At 38.7% G+C, this 14,693-nt stretch overlaps 1 protein-coding gene across 1 annotated transcript; it reads right to left on the reverse strand.

Moving 5' to 3' along the window:
- Positions 1–22: 22 nt before the first annotated feature.
- On the reverse strand, positions 23–7,468 carry LOC137722357 (ethylene-insensitive protein 2.1). The gene is made up of 8 exons (XM_068461341.2): positions 7,213–7,468; positions 5,668–6,409; positions 5,288–5,374; positions 5,036–5,146; positions 4,738–4,950; positions 3,913–4,110; positions 1,018–3,825; positions 23–629 (listed from the first exon to the last, which is right to left on the reverse strand). The coding sequence occupies exons 2-8, from the start codon at positions 5,914–5,916 to the stop codon at positions 258–260; spliced, it is 4,038 nt and encodes a 1,345-aa protein (XP_068317442.1). The 5' UTR covers positions 5,917–6,409; positions 7,213–7,468; the 3' UTR covers positions 23–257.
- Positions 7,469–14,693: the final 7,225 nt, after the last annotated feature.

Consider the following 14,693-nt stretch of genomic DNA (forward strand, 5'->3'; position numbering starts at 1 on the left):
TCTAAAAATTTGCAAAAACCAATTTTCAACCTTCCACCCATTTTCTTTGATGATGCTGCAATTACAGATCCAGCAATTCTTACCTATGTATATGTTAAAATACAAGGAAATACAAATTGCAGCGACGACTTTGATACAGAGAGAGAGAAACGGTCTTAACTGAGCGTTTTGATCCAGAAGATGAGCCGTTTTCCAAAATCAAACAGCTCCATAACCCGGTTGAGACATACTGTGTCTGTGTATGAAACTGAAAGCTATTACCCATAAGGAGCAGATGTCAGAGACTTGCGCGAACCAGGACCCTCATGAGTGCCAGCTGCTTTGTTGGATAATCTACGCTTGTAGCGTTTGAGGACAGATGCCAGATTTTCTTTTCCCTTTGGGAAAGCTACATCACCGGCTGCTGTCCCTGTCCGGCCCTTTCGACAAGAGATTGCAATCTCCACATCCTTGATTATGTCTAGAAGCGTTACTGCAGTTGTGGATTTTCCCCTGGCTGGTTTAGCAGCAGGAGGTATTCCATTTGAAAATGATAAACTTGATTTCAGCTGGTGTGCAGCGGGAACTTGAAGGCAGAAGCATGGTGACATCAGAGAACGAGGCCTTGAAAATGCCGAATCAATAATCCCCTAGCATTAACACGATACAGAGTCAGTAACATTACTGAATTAGAAGCTTTGGAACCAAATATACATTTGAAGTCAATCTACTTGTATAAAGAGCACAAGTGCAAAGCAAGGAGACAAACTCCTGCAAAATTCACCGAAAAGTAAAAACTGTATTCCACGTAGCTTGCAACAAAGGGTTGTTTTCTAAGTTGTGTTCAAGGCAAGGTTTTCACTTCGGCTTGAGGAGAGTGTCAGAACCAATTCAGTCTATTTAGGGTTTTACTTAACTAGCTACGGAATTTTAATTTATTCTAGGATTTCAATTCATGTTGTGGTTTGATTTCATTTCTGTTATAGCCGCATTTGAGAAACAAATGTATTTTATTAGAGAGGGAATGTAAGTGTTTACCTGAAGCCGGTTGAGAACGTAGGTATATTTCCCCCATAGCTCTGGCCGGCTTTCCATAAGTGATAAATCAAGAATGCGGTGGATGCACCAAACCCCAAAGCTTACTACTAAATCTGCCTTCCATATACACCCCTCCCCACAATGAGGAACCGAGGAAAACATAAACTGACTCAAATCATTATTCTTCATTGCAGAAGCAGGCTTCCTATCTGAAGAATGGTACTGCGGTTCGCCCATTTGACCTGTTCGGTTTATCTCTCTAGTTTCAGCTTCATAAAGAAATTTCTCCCTTGCAGCCACACGATCAATTAGATCCTCATCAACCCCATCATTTTGCGTAAACAACCAGTCAGACCCTTCCAATTTCAAAAGCTTCACAATGCAATGCCTGAAAGACTGAAGCAGCTTGGCCTCTGAATCTGCAACTGAAGTTGTTTCTTGGTTTACGGAACCTACCCTATTACCAATTCCACTACCAATAGTACGATTATTATCAGCCACACCAAACTGCTCAAAAGGCTGTCTAGACCAGAGCGACCGTGTGTTAAAAGTTGAACTCTGTTGTGATGACAGAGAATTGTAGACTTTTGGAGAGAGTTCATCAAATGCCAAAGGAGCTCCTGTTCGCACCCCAGAATTTGAATACAAGGATGATTCATAACCGGTCATCCCAGCAGATGATCCATACCCAAGAGGACTTTCCCAGTTAGCATTTTTATCAGGCATGTAAAGCTCCCGATGAATGTCTGGTAAACTATGATATTTCTTTGCATTGGCTGGACTTACCACATTCTCAGCAATTCCAGAAGACCGTGGATCATGATACGGTCTTTCAGATTGCATTGGACTATTTCTAGATACTGTAAAGTTCTGAAAACTGGAGGCCTGACCAGATCCTAACCCATTTTGCAACTTCTGCCCCATGGTAAATGCAAGTGAATCTCTGTAGTTTCCAGCACCCAACGAAGAACCGGACTGTAGGACTGATGGCTCCATTTGACCATTCAAGTTATCAGAACTTTTGTCATTTGCCATTTGATTGAGATATGATGCAATCTGATAATCATGTACTATGGCTGGCTGGTAATCCCAACTCTCAGAAGTTGGGATACTGCGCACACTTGAATAGCGCCTCTCACCACTCTCAGAAGTTGGGACACTGCGCACACTTGAATAGCGCCTCTCACCACTCTCAGAAGTTGGGATACTGCGCACACTTGAATAGCGCCTCTCACCACTCTCAGTAGTTGGGATACTGCGTACACTTGAATAGCGCCTCTCACCAGAGCCAATAATGCTGCGGCTTGAATTTTGCACATAGGTGTCTAACAACTGCATGTGGCTAGGCAACAATGAGGAAGATCCCCTTTGGACCGCATATGACTCTAAACTGCTTTGAACCCTATGCTGCTTTGCAGACTCATATAAACTTGAGCTGATTAGAGAATCAGATCCTCTGCCTACTGCGGATGGAAAGAATCCAGAAGTTCCCTTTGGACTGGTATCAACTTTCAGCGAGGACGACACAGACTTTGAATCTGATCCCAACAGAAGGTCCAGCTTTTTAGCCTTTGCGTCTTGAATTACATTTCCATGGAAATCATACAGTTGTCCCCAAAATTCATCAAGCACAGCAGCCAGTTGACGTCTTGCAGCACGCCCCAACCCTGCTAATCTTGAAAGGCTTCCTGCACTACTTCCTCCATCATCACCTTTTCCACTTAGACTCCTAAATGATCCCGAGCCCTCAGAGGCCAATGGCGCAGTGCTCCCAGAAACCCCTTTTGATGATTCTTCAGGCTCCCAGGTATCTCCCTCATCATCATCTTTTTCAGTTGGTAAGTCTGCTTCAGCTTCAACAGTCTTCTCAATTGACTCTGTTGACTTGAACTTCAGTGTACTGGTGTCCTCCAATGTGACATCAGAAACATCATTAACAACAGTTGAGACTGGAAATGACTCCACTGCAGATGTGGATCCCTCCATGCGGCTTTTAGGGGAGCAAGGAAAGGTAATATGAGAATTATTATTCTCTGCTACAGTTGTTTGGAGAAGTTCCTGATCAGCCTCCATGATAGTATCAGGCAGATCCAGATCAAAATTATCAACTTCTGAATCAGCATCCAACCCAAGTGATGGTGATGGTTCATGGCTCTGGACACTTGCCTCTCTATGATATTGAGGTTCAGCTCTGTTAATATCTTCTTCATTTGTCAATGAATCTGGTGTACCCTCCATCAGTTCCCAGTTCCACACCTGAGCCTCTAATCGGACACTTGCAGATTTTAACGGGGTAGCTGCTAGCCAAATCATCAAACCAAATGATGCACAAGCAGTGAGGAATAGTAACATACTACTCCCGCCATGCGACCTCAAATTACCACCCCATTCACTATTCCCAAAAATCATTTCTACTACAAATATAATTTTCAATCCAAGCATCCCAATAAGAGTAATCAGGGATAAGAATTCAACAAATTGTGAAATTTTATGGGCACCCATTATTGGTCTTGAAGCAGCAATTCGAAAAATAGGGATCACGGAAGATGGTAGTAGCAGAGCTGCCAAAACTTGTGTGAATATAAGCAGTTGATACATTCCTTCGGCTCCTGAACTCCAAACAAAATAAAGGGCTGGAACAATGGCAATAATTCTGATAGTAGCGCAATGAAGCCAACCAGGAAGGTCCACTTGCAAAAATTCATTCAGGACTACATCTCCACCCAGACTCCAGCTTAATGTTGTGATTTGATTTGACAGAATGAGAACCAGTAAGAAGGAAGCCGGTACTATTGGACCCCAAAAGACCTACATAATTTCAGAAAAATATTAAATTGGCTCAGTATGCTGCATGATAGTGCAAGATTAAATTGGCCCAGGGGAAGAAAGTGCAACCTGTTCCATTAGCGACATTGCATCCTGAAACGCAAGTACAACAAGGCCAGAACTTGCCTCTGGACTGTAGAATAAATTTTCCGCTGAGGTCATAAGGACATAATTCACCATATAAACACCACTGAAGATGCATACTATGGCAACTAAATGGTTATGACACAAAGCACCCTTGGGAACAGTTGCTTGCTGCTGATATTGCTGAAAAAATAGAAAATTGGAGTTTCAGAGACCGTCACTGCAAATCAACTATCATATGAACAATTTTCAAGTAGTTAACAGTCCAGATACAGGAGGAGAAAGAACTTAGTGATGCAAGTTTATTAGTTGATGCACATGTTAAAATTGATTACTTTTGGCCTCCCTAGTCCAGAAAGAGAATATCAATCTCTTGTTACTGGAACTTTTTCTTTTCTATTTAGGAAAGAAGTATGGGCATGTGTAACTTGGCGGTCTCTAACAAACTGCAATGACAATAAAAAATGGAACCATTTGACCCTCTTAATTGCATTAGTTCATGAAGAAGTTATTTCAAACGAAAGGAATAGATGACTCAGCAACATGTCCTAAAAAGCAATTAATCTCCAAAACAAGAAAAAGATGGGCACTGCATATCCATGCATTAAATGTATATCTAAATAAGCCAAAGATGCACAGACAGACAGATAGACAGATAGACAGATATACAACAAGAGAATCAATGTGTGTGCATATGTATATTTAACAAAGATACAGATGCATGCATAAGCTCATATTCAGCAACATATGCATGGATGTGCAACGTAAATGCGGAGACTGAAAACAGGGAAGCGTGAGAAGCACAGATACCTGCACTATAGAAGAATGAAAATAAAGACTGTGAGGCATTATGCTTGCACCAAGAAGACTCATCAGTGCAAATGCACTCTCCCCACTCAGCTTTGTTAGCATCCCATTCATGGAACGGGGCATTTCTGGTTGACTGATAATTACTCCAAGAACAAAGGAAAGGAGTATGAATCCTGCAACATATATGCATAGGACCTTCGCCTTGCAAGTTTCCTGGTATATGGATACTCAATAATTATTTTAAACAATATTGCAAATGCGAGACTACAGAGAAATAAGTGCAAGTAACAGAACTTACCAGGAAGGAGGAAAGAAGAGGGTATAAAATGGCATTAACAGCAGTCAAAAAGACACAAGTGAACAAGTCCCAACCAAACAGAAGATTAAGCCCATGTGCGATGCCGAGGATCTAGTAAAATTAGTGCAATCATATGTTACAAGAATAACAAATTTAAATTCAACAATAATACAGATCATAACAAAATGCAACAGCTACAGCACAGTTTGGACAAATTGGGGTGGAGTAAGTTTCTGAGTATAGAGAAATTACCATGGTTAGGTCTGACAGAATTGCAGAAACCTCTGTTTGAATTCCTAAGGATATGCATGTGCCCTTGTCATACTCCTCACTGCATATCTTTTGACATTAACAAAATTCAAGAAACAAAAAGAAAATGTTAAAACTTGGCGGCTAACATAGAGGCTATGTGCACATGATTGTTTGTACGGAAGAGAGAGAGGCAGAGAGATCAAACAAACCAACTGCAGCCAATCAAATAAGAATATGCAACCAGAAAAGTTATCCTGGTTAGGACGCAGCTCGAAAGCATGACCGCAAACAGAGTATATGCATAAGTAGTAGCGTCTCCACCACTACCATTTCTAAGAAGAATAATGCATTAAAAACCCCTTAAATGAGAAAAATGATACCTGTGCAAGATCTCTTCCGGTGACTACACCAATCCGAGCTGACAAATAGTGACATAAAATAGCTGCAAAATTGAAAATAAGCATCAATGCTGCGAGGTCAGAGCCAAAACGGGCACCTGCTTCAGCAGTTGCTGCCCACTTTCCAGGGTCAATATATCCAACTGAAATCAGAAGCACAGGTCCAACAACAGGAAGCAACCGCTGTAGAACACCCGGCATAATGTTAGCATTAGGATTGGTGGATTCCATAGCTATGGACTCTAGGAGAAACCAAATTTCCAGTGCAATGAATTACAAATGGCCTTCCTGAACTACTATGCAAAACTAGACTCACGAGCTGAGGTAACCACTGCTTGAAAAGGAAAAGAAAGATAGAAGCACTTTAACTGCAGGAGTGAAAAAAGAACTAGCACCAACTGATTATGCCACAATACATGAACCCAATTTACTGTCTTTGGAGGACATAACTAGGTAAAGAAAGTGCAACCAATGACGATGGTGAGTTGCGCAGGCTATTCCAATACACTTGCGCAGATCAAACCTAACTTTTCTAAATGGCTACTGCATTGTAAACTTTAGCCCATTCAATCTACTGAGAATAAGCAGAGTGTCCATCCAATCCTCGCGAAACTTTGATCCAACTACTAGAATTACAGAGCACAACTAACAACAGTCACAACTCCAGCCATGGAACGAACTTCAACCGCTCCAATCATTCTGTACTCTGCCCTTGGCGTCAATCCTGATCCACAAAATCACATTAGTTTGATGCACCGAAGAAAAGGGCTAGTATCCAAATCAATGTAATATCACAACCTATTTTTATGACTAATTCAAATTTTAACATCATGAGTAAGCACATTAACCATAAACAATTCCACCTCCATAACATTTTTATCTTTCAAAAATTTGGTCAATCGAAATACTAGAACAGAACAATTGAATACTGGTTTGGTTGTGCTTATAAAAGTGGTTATCAAAAAGAACTGAGCTCAAAAAGATGTTCGGTAAACATTTAAAAACAGCTTATTTTCACAGTTTTAGATATAAAAAAAAAACTAAGAACGTGAAGTAGAAAAAATAAATTTATTCTCACACAGAAGCAATTTTGTTAGCACAGCAATACCAAACCAGTACGAATCAACCACTACAAGAATCCAATAGCAAACAAACTCCAAACAACATACTGAAGCAGAAATGCAAAAACCCATCTCCAAACCCATGTCAGATCCTTCCCCAACGTTACAAAACAAAACCAAACATAAACAGAATCAACATGCACATAAAAGCTCCAAAACAACAATAACTCAACGGTTGAAAGACATCCCAAAACCCTAGAATCCCAGTACGATGAGAAGAACACCAGAATCCATTGCCATGGATCTCAGGCACCAAGACAGAAAAAACCCAAAAGCCCATTTACACAAAAACCGAGGAAGAAGATACAAAAGGGGTTCAATCAATTGATCAATCAAAGTCAAAACCACAGACAGTTGGTTCCTTTGGGTCATCAGCTTTTAGGGTTTTCGAAATGCTACAGCTTACCTCAAGCTTCCTCTGTGAGGTTTCCCTTCCAGTTATATTGTTTTGTTTCAGTTTCTCTGCCAATCTCTATCTCCTAATCTAGAGTCCTACACAGGCAGTAGATCTCAGAGGACTTTAAAGAGAAACGGCTCAATTTTCCTGGCACAGAGAGAGAGAGAGAGGGAGAGAGAGAGAGAGAGAGAGAGAGAGAGAGAGAGATAAATTATGGGTGGGGTTTCAAGGCCATCTTGAAGAGAGAGAAAGGAAGACAGATAGTGAAAGTGAGGGATTGAGGAAAAGTTTCTTAAAATGTGTCTTTTTTCTAATAAATATTAAAAATTATAATTATAATTATAATACAGATGGAAAGGTCCAAAAATCAGTTTCTACTTTTATTTATGAAATCATGTATTGCTTCCTATTTTTATTTTCTTTCTTTCTTTCATGTGGATTTTTAAGAGAAAATATGGAGTAGTTAGTAAGAATTTTGATGTGACTGCTCAGAGGAGATATTCATTCATTCTTTTTGAAACTTGATGCAAATTTACACGGTTTGGACATAAACTATATGTTTTCTACAAACATTCAGTGATGCAATTCATTTTCACTACTTAAGTGCTATCTCAAAAGAGTTTTTTGTTTCAGTTATTTATTTTCCACACACTTCAAAGATTTTCAACTATAGATCGGTACGATACCCGCTATAAATCCACATTTATCGACATAATGAATAACAACCGTTAGTATACACAAAGAAAACCGATACTAGCATTTACTTTCTTTTGAAGCTATCATTTTAGAAGTCATTAATTTAAACCAATGCATTTACTAACTGATCATATTATGAATTTGTTGAGGACATCCGATAAAATTGGAACAATGTTGTGAATGTGTACATGGCAATAGAGGTTTATTACTTTTCTTCCTGTCTATTGTTTTTAATCATAATTTCTAAAAATATTTGTACATGGAATTAATTAAAAGTATTCCTCTTAGCATCCGTAATACCAAAGATCGACTCATATGGTATTTTGAATGGAATGGAAAACTTTTTTGCTCGGAGTGCTTATCATTTAGCACGTCATGGTACAGTGTTAATGGGGGTGGAATCAGGACGCTTGAGTTTGAGTAGGGGCGAGTGTGGAAGAGACTTTGGGATGCTAGAATTCCTGGTAAAGTGAAGATATGCATATGGAGGGCTGTTCTTGATGCTCTCCATACTCGCACCAAGTTAGAGCTATTGGAGAACAATTTAGAAACAACAAAATAACAGAAATACAGAATCGAAATACTTATACTTTATTATTCAAAACTACTTGCAATACATAATACAATTACACAATAAATACAAAGATTATAATAAGGGTAAATTACAATTTCATACCTCAGGTTTGGGGTCTATTTCAATTCCTTACAACATCTTTAAAACATTTTACTTTCATACCTTAAGTACTATTTTATTTCAAAATAATACATCCGTTACATTTTCTAGCCATTGATCCGTTAAATACTAACGTGGCTGCCAAATGTCTACCACGTGGCAAATAAAATAATTTTTTAATTTTTTTTTTAAAATCCGAATTTTCTCAAAAAAAAAAATTTGAAACCCACATCTGCAAGAACAAGAACAAGAAGAAGGAGGAAAGGAGCTGGGTCGAGGTGGGGGAGGGGGGACAGGTTGAGGGTCGCGGGGGGCAAGACGCCAGGTCGGGAGGGGGAAGGGGGTTCTGGGTTCTTCTTCTTCTTCTTCTTCTTCTAGGTCACTAGGGGGGGGGGGACAATTTTTTTTTCTTTCTTCCTCCCTCTTCTTCTTATTCTTCTTCTTCTTCTTGCAGATGTGGATTTCAATTTTTATTTTATTTTTTTTATTTTTATTTTTTTTTATTTTGAGAAAAGTCAGGTTTTTTAAAAAAAATTAAAAATTTATTTTATTTGCCACGTGGCAGACATTTGGCAGCCACATGGCATATATGTGGTAGCCACGTCAGCATTTAACGGATCAATAGATGGAAAATCTAATGGATGTATTATTTTGAAATAAAATAGTACGTGAGGTATGAAAATGAAATATTTTGAAGATGTTGTAAGGAATTGAAATAGACCCTAAACCTGAGGTATGAAAATGTAATTTACCCTTATAATAATACTAACTTGAATGAATCGAAGGTAGAGGCTAGCGCAAAAGCTATGTCATTCGAACAGTATTTATATCCCACTCTTGTGCTTGTGGTTTTACAATGTCTGCTCGACCAGGATACAACAACCTAATTTTACAACCCGCACTGGATTATAGAATTCTAACGAATTGTTTTGTGTGTTTACACTCTAAGAATTTTGTACGGAAGAAAGGATATCTGTCAATGGAACTGAGGACTCCAGTTATATAGGCTCTTTCATACCTCTTCAAATACCTTTTGGATATATCTGAAGCTATACAACTCTTTCCAAAGAGTTGTGTCTATTAATCAAAACGTTTTTAATTAATTTAATTAAAAACTTAATTCGAAATTAAAAATAATTAATCAGATTAATTTTAATTCCTTGGCCCCAAGTGCCCCAAGACCCTTGTCTTGATTAATTAATATTAATTTATATTAATATTATGTATAATCATTAAGCCTAATCCACACAATTAATGGCCCAAATCTCAATCCTCATTCCGAATGGTCCAACACCTAATCACTAATAGAAAGGACTTGACCTATATCAAAGCCTTTTGACAAATGATTGTTTCCCGATGTGGGACAAGAGGAGCTCAAAACTCCATCAAGAGCGACTACGTTTGCTTCAAATTGTAGAATGTATCTTTTGTACATGGAAGCCTGAGACAATTGAGCATGTGCTTCGCGATTGTGATATGGCTGCAGCGGTTTGGTTAGCAAGTGTTGGACTTCAAGTGCATGATGCGCAGCGACTAAGCATGTGCGATTGGTTAATTAAATGTGCTGAAAGTTCCTTGAATACTATTCTGGAGTTGATGTTCATGACCAAATGGAGCTTGTGGAAAGCTAGAAACGATCTTATTTGGCGCAAATCTCTTACACCCCTGTGGAGATATTCCTATGTGCCAAGAGCTGGTTACTGTCATATCATCAATGGCATGCGCCACCAAAGTCGAAGATGGTGAGGACGAGGCAGAGGTGGAAGACTCCTAATAATGGTTGGGTCAAATGCAATTTTGACGGAGCTTGGAACGAAAGGACAAAACAGGTGGCTTTGGTGTGGTTATTCGTGATCATAACGGTAGTTTTTTGGCTGCTACTTCTGGGAACCTTGAGAATGTCTGTTCTCCTCTGCACGCTGAGCTCCTGGTAGCGACACAAGCTGCGATATTTGTCCAAGAATTGCCTGATTCTAACGAGGCAATATTATTATAAGGTGACTCTAGTATTGCAATGGCTGCTTTGAACAACAGGAGCGGAGATTTTTCTTTTCTTGCTCCTCTAATCAATGATACCAGAGAGTTTCCTCAAGGGTTTTGCTCAACTAGAGCTGAATCATGTCAGAAGAGAGGCGAACAATGTTGCGCATAGATTGGCTCGCTCAGGTGTTAGGAGAACTACTATGGTTTCGTGGTTTGAAGCTCGTCCGGATTTGATTCTAGATGGTCTTTTGGTAGATATCCTTCTGTAATTTTAGTACGTATTGAGGATAATTTTTGTGCGGGATACTCTTTGTCTTTTTGACTGGGTTGAAAGCCCCGACAAGGTTTTTATTGAGACCTAGTTATGCACCCTATTCTCCTTTTTGTACATGTCTTTGTCATCTTAATGAATATCGTATTCTTTTCATAAAAAATCATAATTTCTAAAAAAATAAAAAAGAAAACAAAAGTGATAATAAATGTTCCATATAGGAGAGTTTGCTAGTTGGATTGCTCTCTATAGGAGAGTGCTTGGTTTTAATATTTTTTTTGGTGTGCAACCTCTTTTGGATCTATGTTTCAAGGGTGGAGTTATTTGATTTGCTAGATCTACTTCATTTGGTGTTTTGGGATCATAGCAGTGATGAGATGATGCAATTGACCATTGGCATTGTACTTCCTATCCTAATTTATGGTTTGAGATTTTATTTTCACAAGATCTCCCTGTAACACGATGTTTAACGGTTTTATTGATATGTACAATAGTGCCCAAATTTGAATTCACATTATTGTAGGGGAATCATGTGAAATCAAAATTTCAAACCATATTATTGCTAATCTATTGTGAAACTAAGCACATTCCCTCCCCCTTAGTATAGATAATATCGCTTGTTCAAAATAAAAATAAAACAACCAAAGATCATGTGAAAACAAAATCGAACCTAAAACTTCTCACTTACAACAAAACTTGTAAGTGAGAGGTTTTAGGTTCGATTGTTACCAAAGGTAAATTTGAACGACACTAGCCCATTGTAAGGTTAAGCACATCCATTTTCCTTTAATATAGATAATATCGTTTATTAAAAAAAAATTAAAAATTAAAAATAAAACTACGTAACGGTGTAGCAATTACACCAAAAAATTGTTTCCTTGTCACACACCATTAATTGTTATAAATCTTCCTACAACCAAAACGGGAAATTTCTAAATTTGGTATTTTAAAACCGTTAATAATGACTTTGACCACATAAAAATGGGGGGAAATTATGATTTCCCAAAAAAATAAAATAAAATAAAATAAAAGCCACAATAATATCCAACAATCCCCATGAATGGCAAAATAAAGCACAAAGGGAAGCAAAATAAAAGCTCAATAATATTTATGCAAAAGCCAGTACGTGCAGTTACAATTTAATCAATGCTTCGAATTTTTTATTTATTATTATTATTTTTTTAATGTAGATTTTGTTAGATTAAATGTTAGAATAGTCATTAGCTAAGTTTGAACTTATATCATCATGCAAAAGTTCAACACTTTTTCACTACTATCGTAAAAAATCACCTGTTCAATGCTTCGAATTCAAGGCATGGACATTGCCACATTTCCAAAACATGGCAATGATAACTAACATCATATACACAAATTTGGGTTCACTTTTATTGTGAAGATAATATTTCCAACGGTCAACGATTAGCAAATTTTGACTGACCAATGGTTGAGTGCCATCTTACAATCGTCTTTCTATGGAGGAAAGCAAACTACCAGATAAAGGCCAAGAAAGGAAAGAGCTCGTGATCCTAGGTTTCATTTTTTTCAGGTCGTCTTATCTTTTTGACGATTGGCTTTCCACATCATCCTTCCAATTTTATGGGATGTTTCGAAAGGACAAGGTGTTAGAAATTTTGAGCAAAGAATAATTGTTACGCTCTAGTTTTTATTTTTGTACAATGTAGAACGAGAACTAGGGAAGAGGATGAGGAATCGAAAATGACAATTTAACGTCAAAGCAGGGGCGAAGCCATTAAGGAACCAGAATGGTTTCGGGTCTATTCTAACTACGGTCTAAGAAATTATTCGGCAACTTCAAGCCTGCAATTGTCGTGAGACATGAGAAAGAATGTGGATTGTTCATCTGGAAGAAGTTGAATCGAATGACTCTATCGTTCTCTGGTTCTAACAATTTTGTTGTTTTATCATTTTGGCTTAGTAAAACAGTGAGTTTGTACATGAGAGTTTTAAAATAGACTTTAAAACTATTTCTAAAGCAACCTAATCAGCTATTATTTGCAAACCTCCTTTTGAGCTCTTTCTACCAAACGATGTAAACCAAAATTTTCTTCTATGCTCCTTGTATGTTTATTTTTTTCAATTTTTAGTGTTTACCCTGCTCTCTACCTCTCATTGAGTTGTATAGCACAAGTTTTTTTATTCTCTCTATTAATTTTCATGGGAACTTCAATTTTGTGAAGATTACTTCAATTGTTTATGTTATGAGTTAAAAATACATAAAAATTCCATACGTATATGAAAGACCCTCCTTCACATAAAATCTTGAATTTGCGTCAAAGTATTTGTCCTCCTCATCATTCAATGCTAAAAACATCATCACTTAATGTTGGTAAAATTATCACCTAACACCAATGATCTAACTGATCTCTAATTTTTAAAACGTTAGGTAGTTATTTAAAATATTTTAAAAAATTAAGACATTTAAAATTACCCCAAAGGTTTTTTTTTTTTTTTTTTTTTTTTTTGGTCAAACGATAGATTTTGTTAGATTATGTGTTAGATTAGTTACCGACATGGTTTAAACCCATGCCATTATGCAAGGCCTCAACATATTTCCACTACTGTGGTAAATAACTACCCTAAAGGATTGAGTAGTTATCTCTACTATCTCCTCGACCAATTGGTGTGAAACCCTAGAGTGCGCCGGCGCATCATTGGCTTACTGAGAAGGTTAACAAATTATTGGTTGTGGAATTGGTTTGCCGTGCGATAGTAGTGCAGTACAGAGATTGGCGGTGTGCCCTGGTTTGTGCATAAGGGCGGTGGTGTAGGTTTTGCGACTTGGGCGAAGACAGGACTGCATAATATGGAGGGCTTAGTGATGAAGTTTGGGAGTAGTCTCTTCTTGTCGGAGAAGGAGAAAGGCGGGATTAAGATCGGGAAGAAGGATGTGGAAGGTGCTTGATAGGGTTTCATCACAGCATCGTTGTGGAGGTTTTCTCATTGAAATCTCTCAATGATAATGTTTTTATTGACCAGTTTACGAGTCTGTGGAGAGGAAGGGTGGGCGTTTCCATTAGGGCTCTGGGTGGGGCACGCTTCATGGCTCGGTTTGTGGGACAGCGGGACATGTATCGTGTGTTAGAGGCGGAGTAGCCACGGCTGTTCAGGGATGATCTGGTGTTAGTTGTTAATGGGGCTAAGCATGGGCATTGGATTGATCCATTACACTTGGTAACGATGTGGGTTCAGTTGCATAATGTTCCACCACTTAACATGACGAAAGTCGTCGCCAAGACAATCGACGGTGTGCTTGGTATAGTTGTTAAGGTGGATAAAGATGATGGTAGGGATTCTATTGGGAGGTTCTATGTGTGAAAATTACCTTTAATGTCAGGGAGCCGCTTATGAGAGGAACAAACGTTGAATTCCCTGATGATGAAACAGTGTGGGTGGATTTTCGGTATGAGGGGCTCCCTAACTATTGTCTTATTTGTGGTAAGATGGGCCATGTCACTCGATGGTGTAAAGAGGAAAGACTGGGGGAGGAAGTCTTGGAGGTTGAAACGGAGTATTTGGTTGCGTTCAAGGGCCTCGATGCGGAATTTGATTTGAGAGGGAATTGCCTGGGGTGAGAGGAGATGGTCAACGGGGACAAAGAAGGAGGAATGGGTCGTCATCTTCATCTACTGGGCGACATTATGGTAATGCAAATGAGGGTAACTTACGGGGCAGAGGTGCGCTTGAGGCGGAAGAAAAGAAGAGACAAATGTTAGAGCGGGAGAGAGCCTTTGATGCTGGACTCATTGGGCCATGAAGGATTGTTGCACCTGGTGTGGGGTCAGTAGAGTTGATGAGTCATCCGGAGGAGATCGAGGATAATGGCCGGAATCCTAAAGGGATCCAACG

The sequence above is a fragment of the Pyrus communis genome, chromosome 4 (genome assembly GCF_041283825.1).
Source record: "Pyrus communis isolate YQ-2024b chromosome 4, ASM4128382v1, whole genome shotgun sequence".
Taxonomy (NCBI): domain Eukaryota; kingdom Viridiplantae; phylum Streptophyta; class Magnoliopsida; order Rosales; family Rosaceae; genus Pyrus; species Pyrus communis.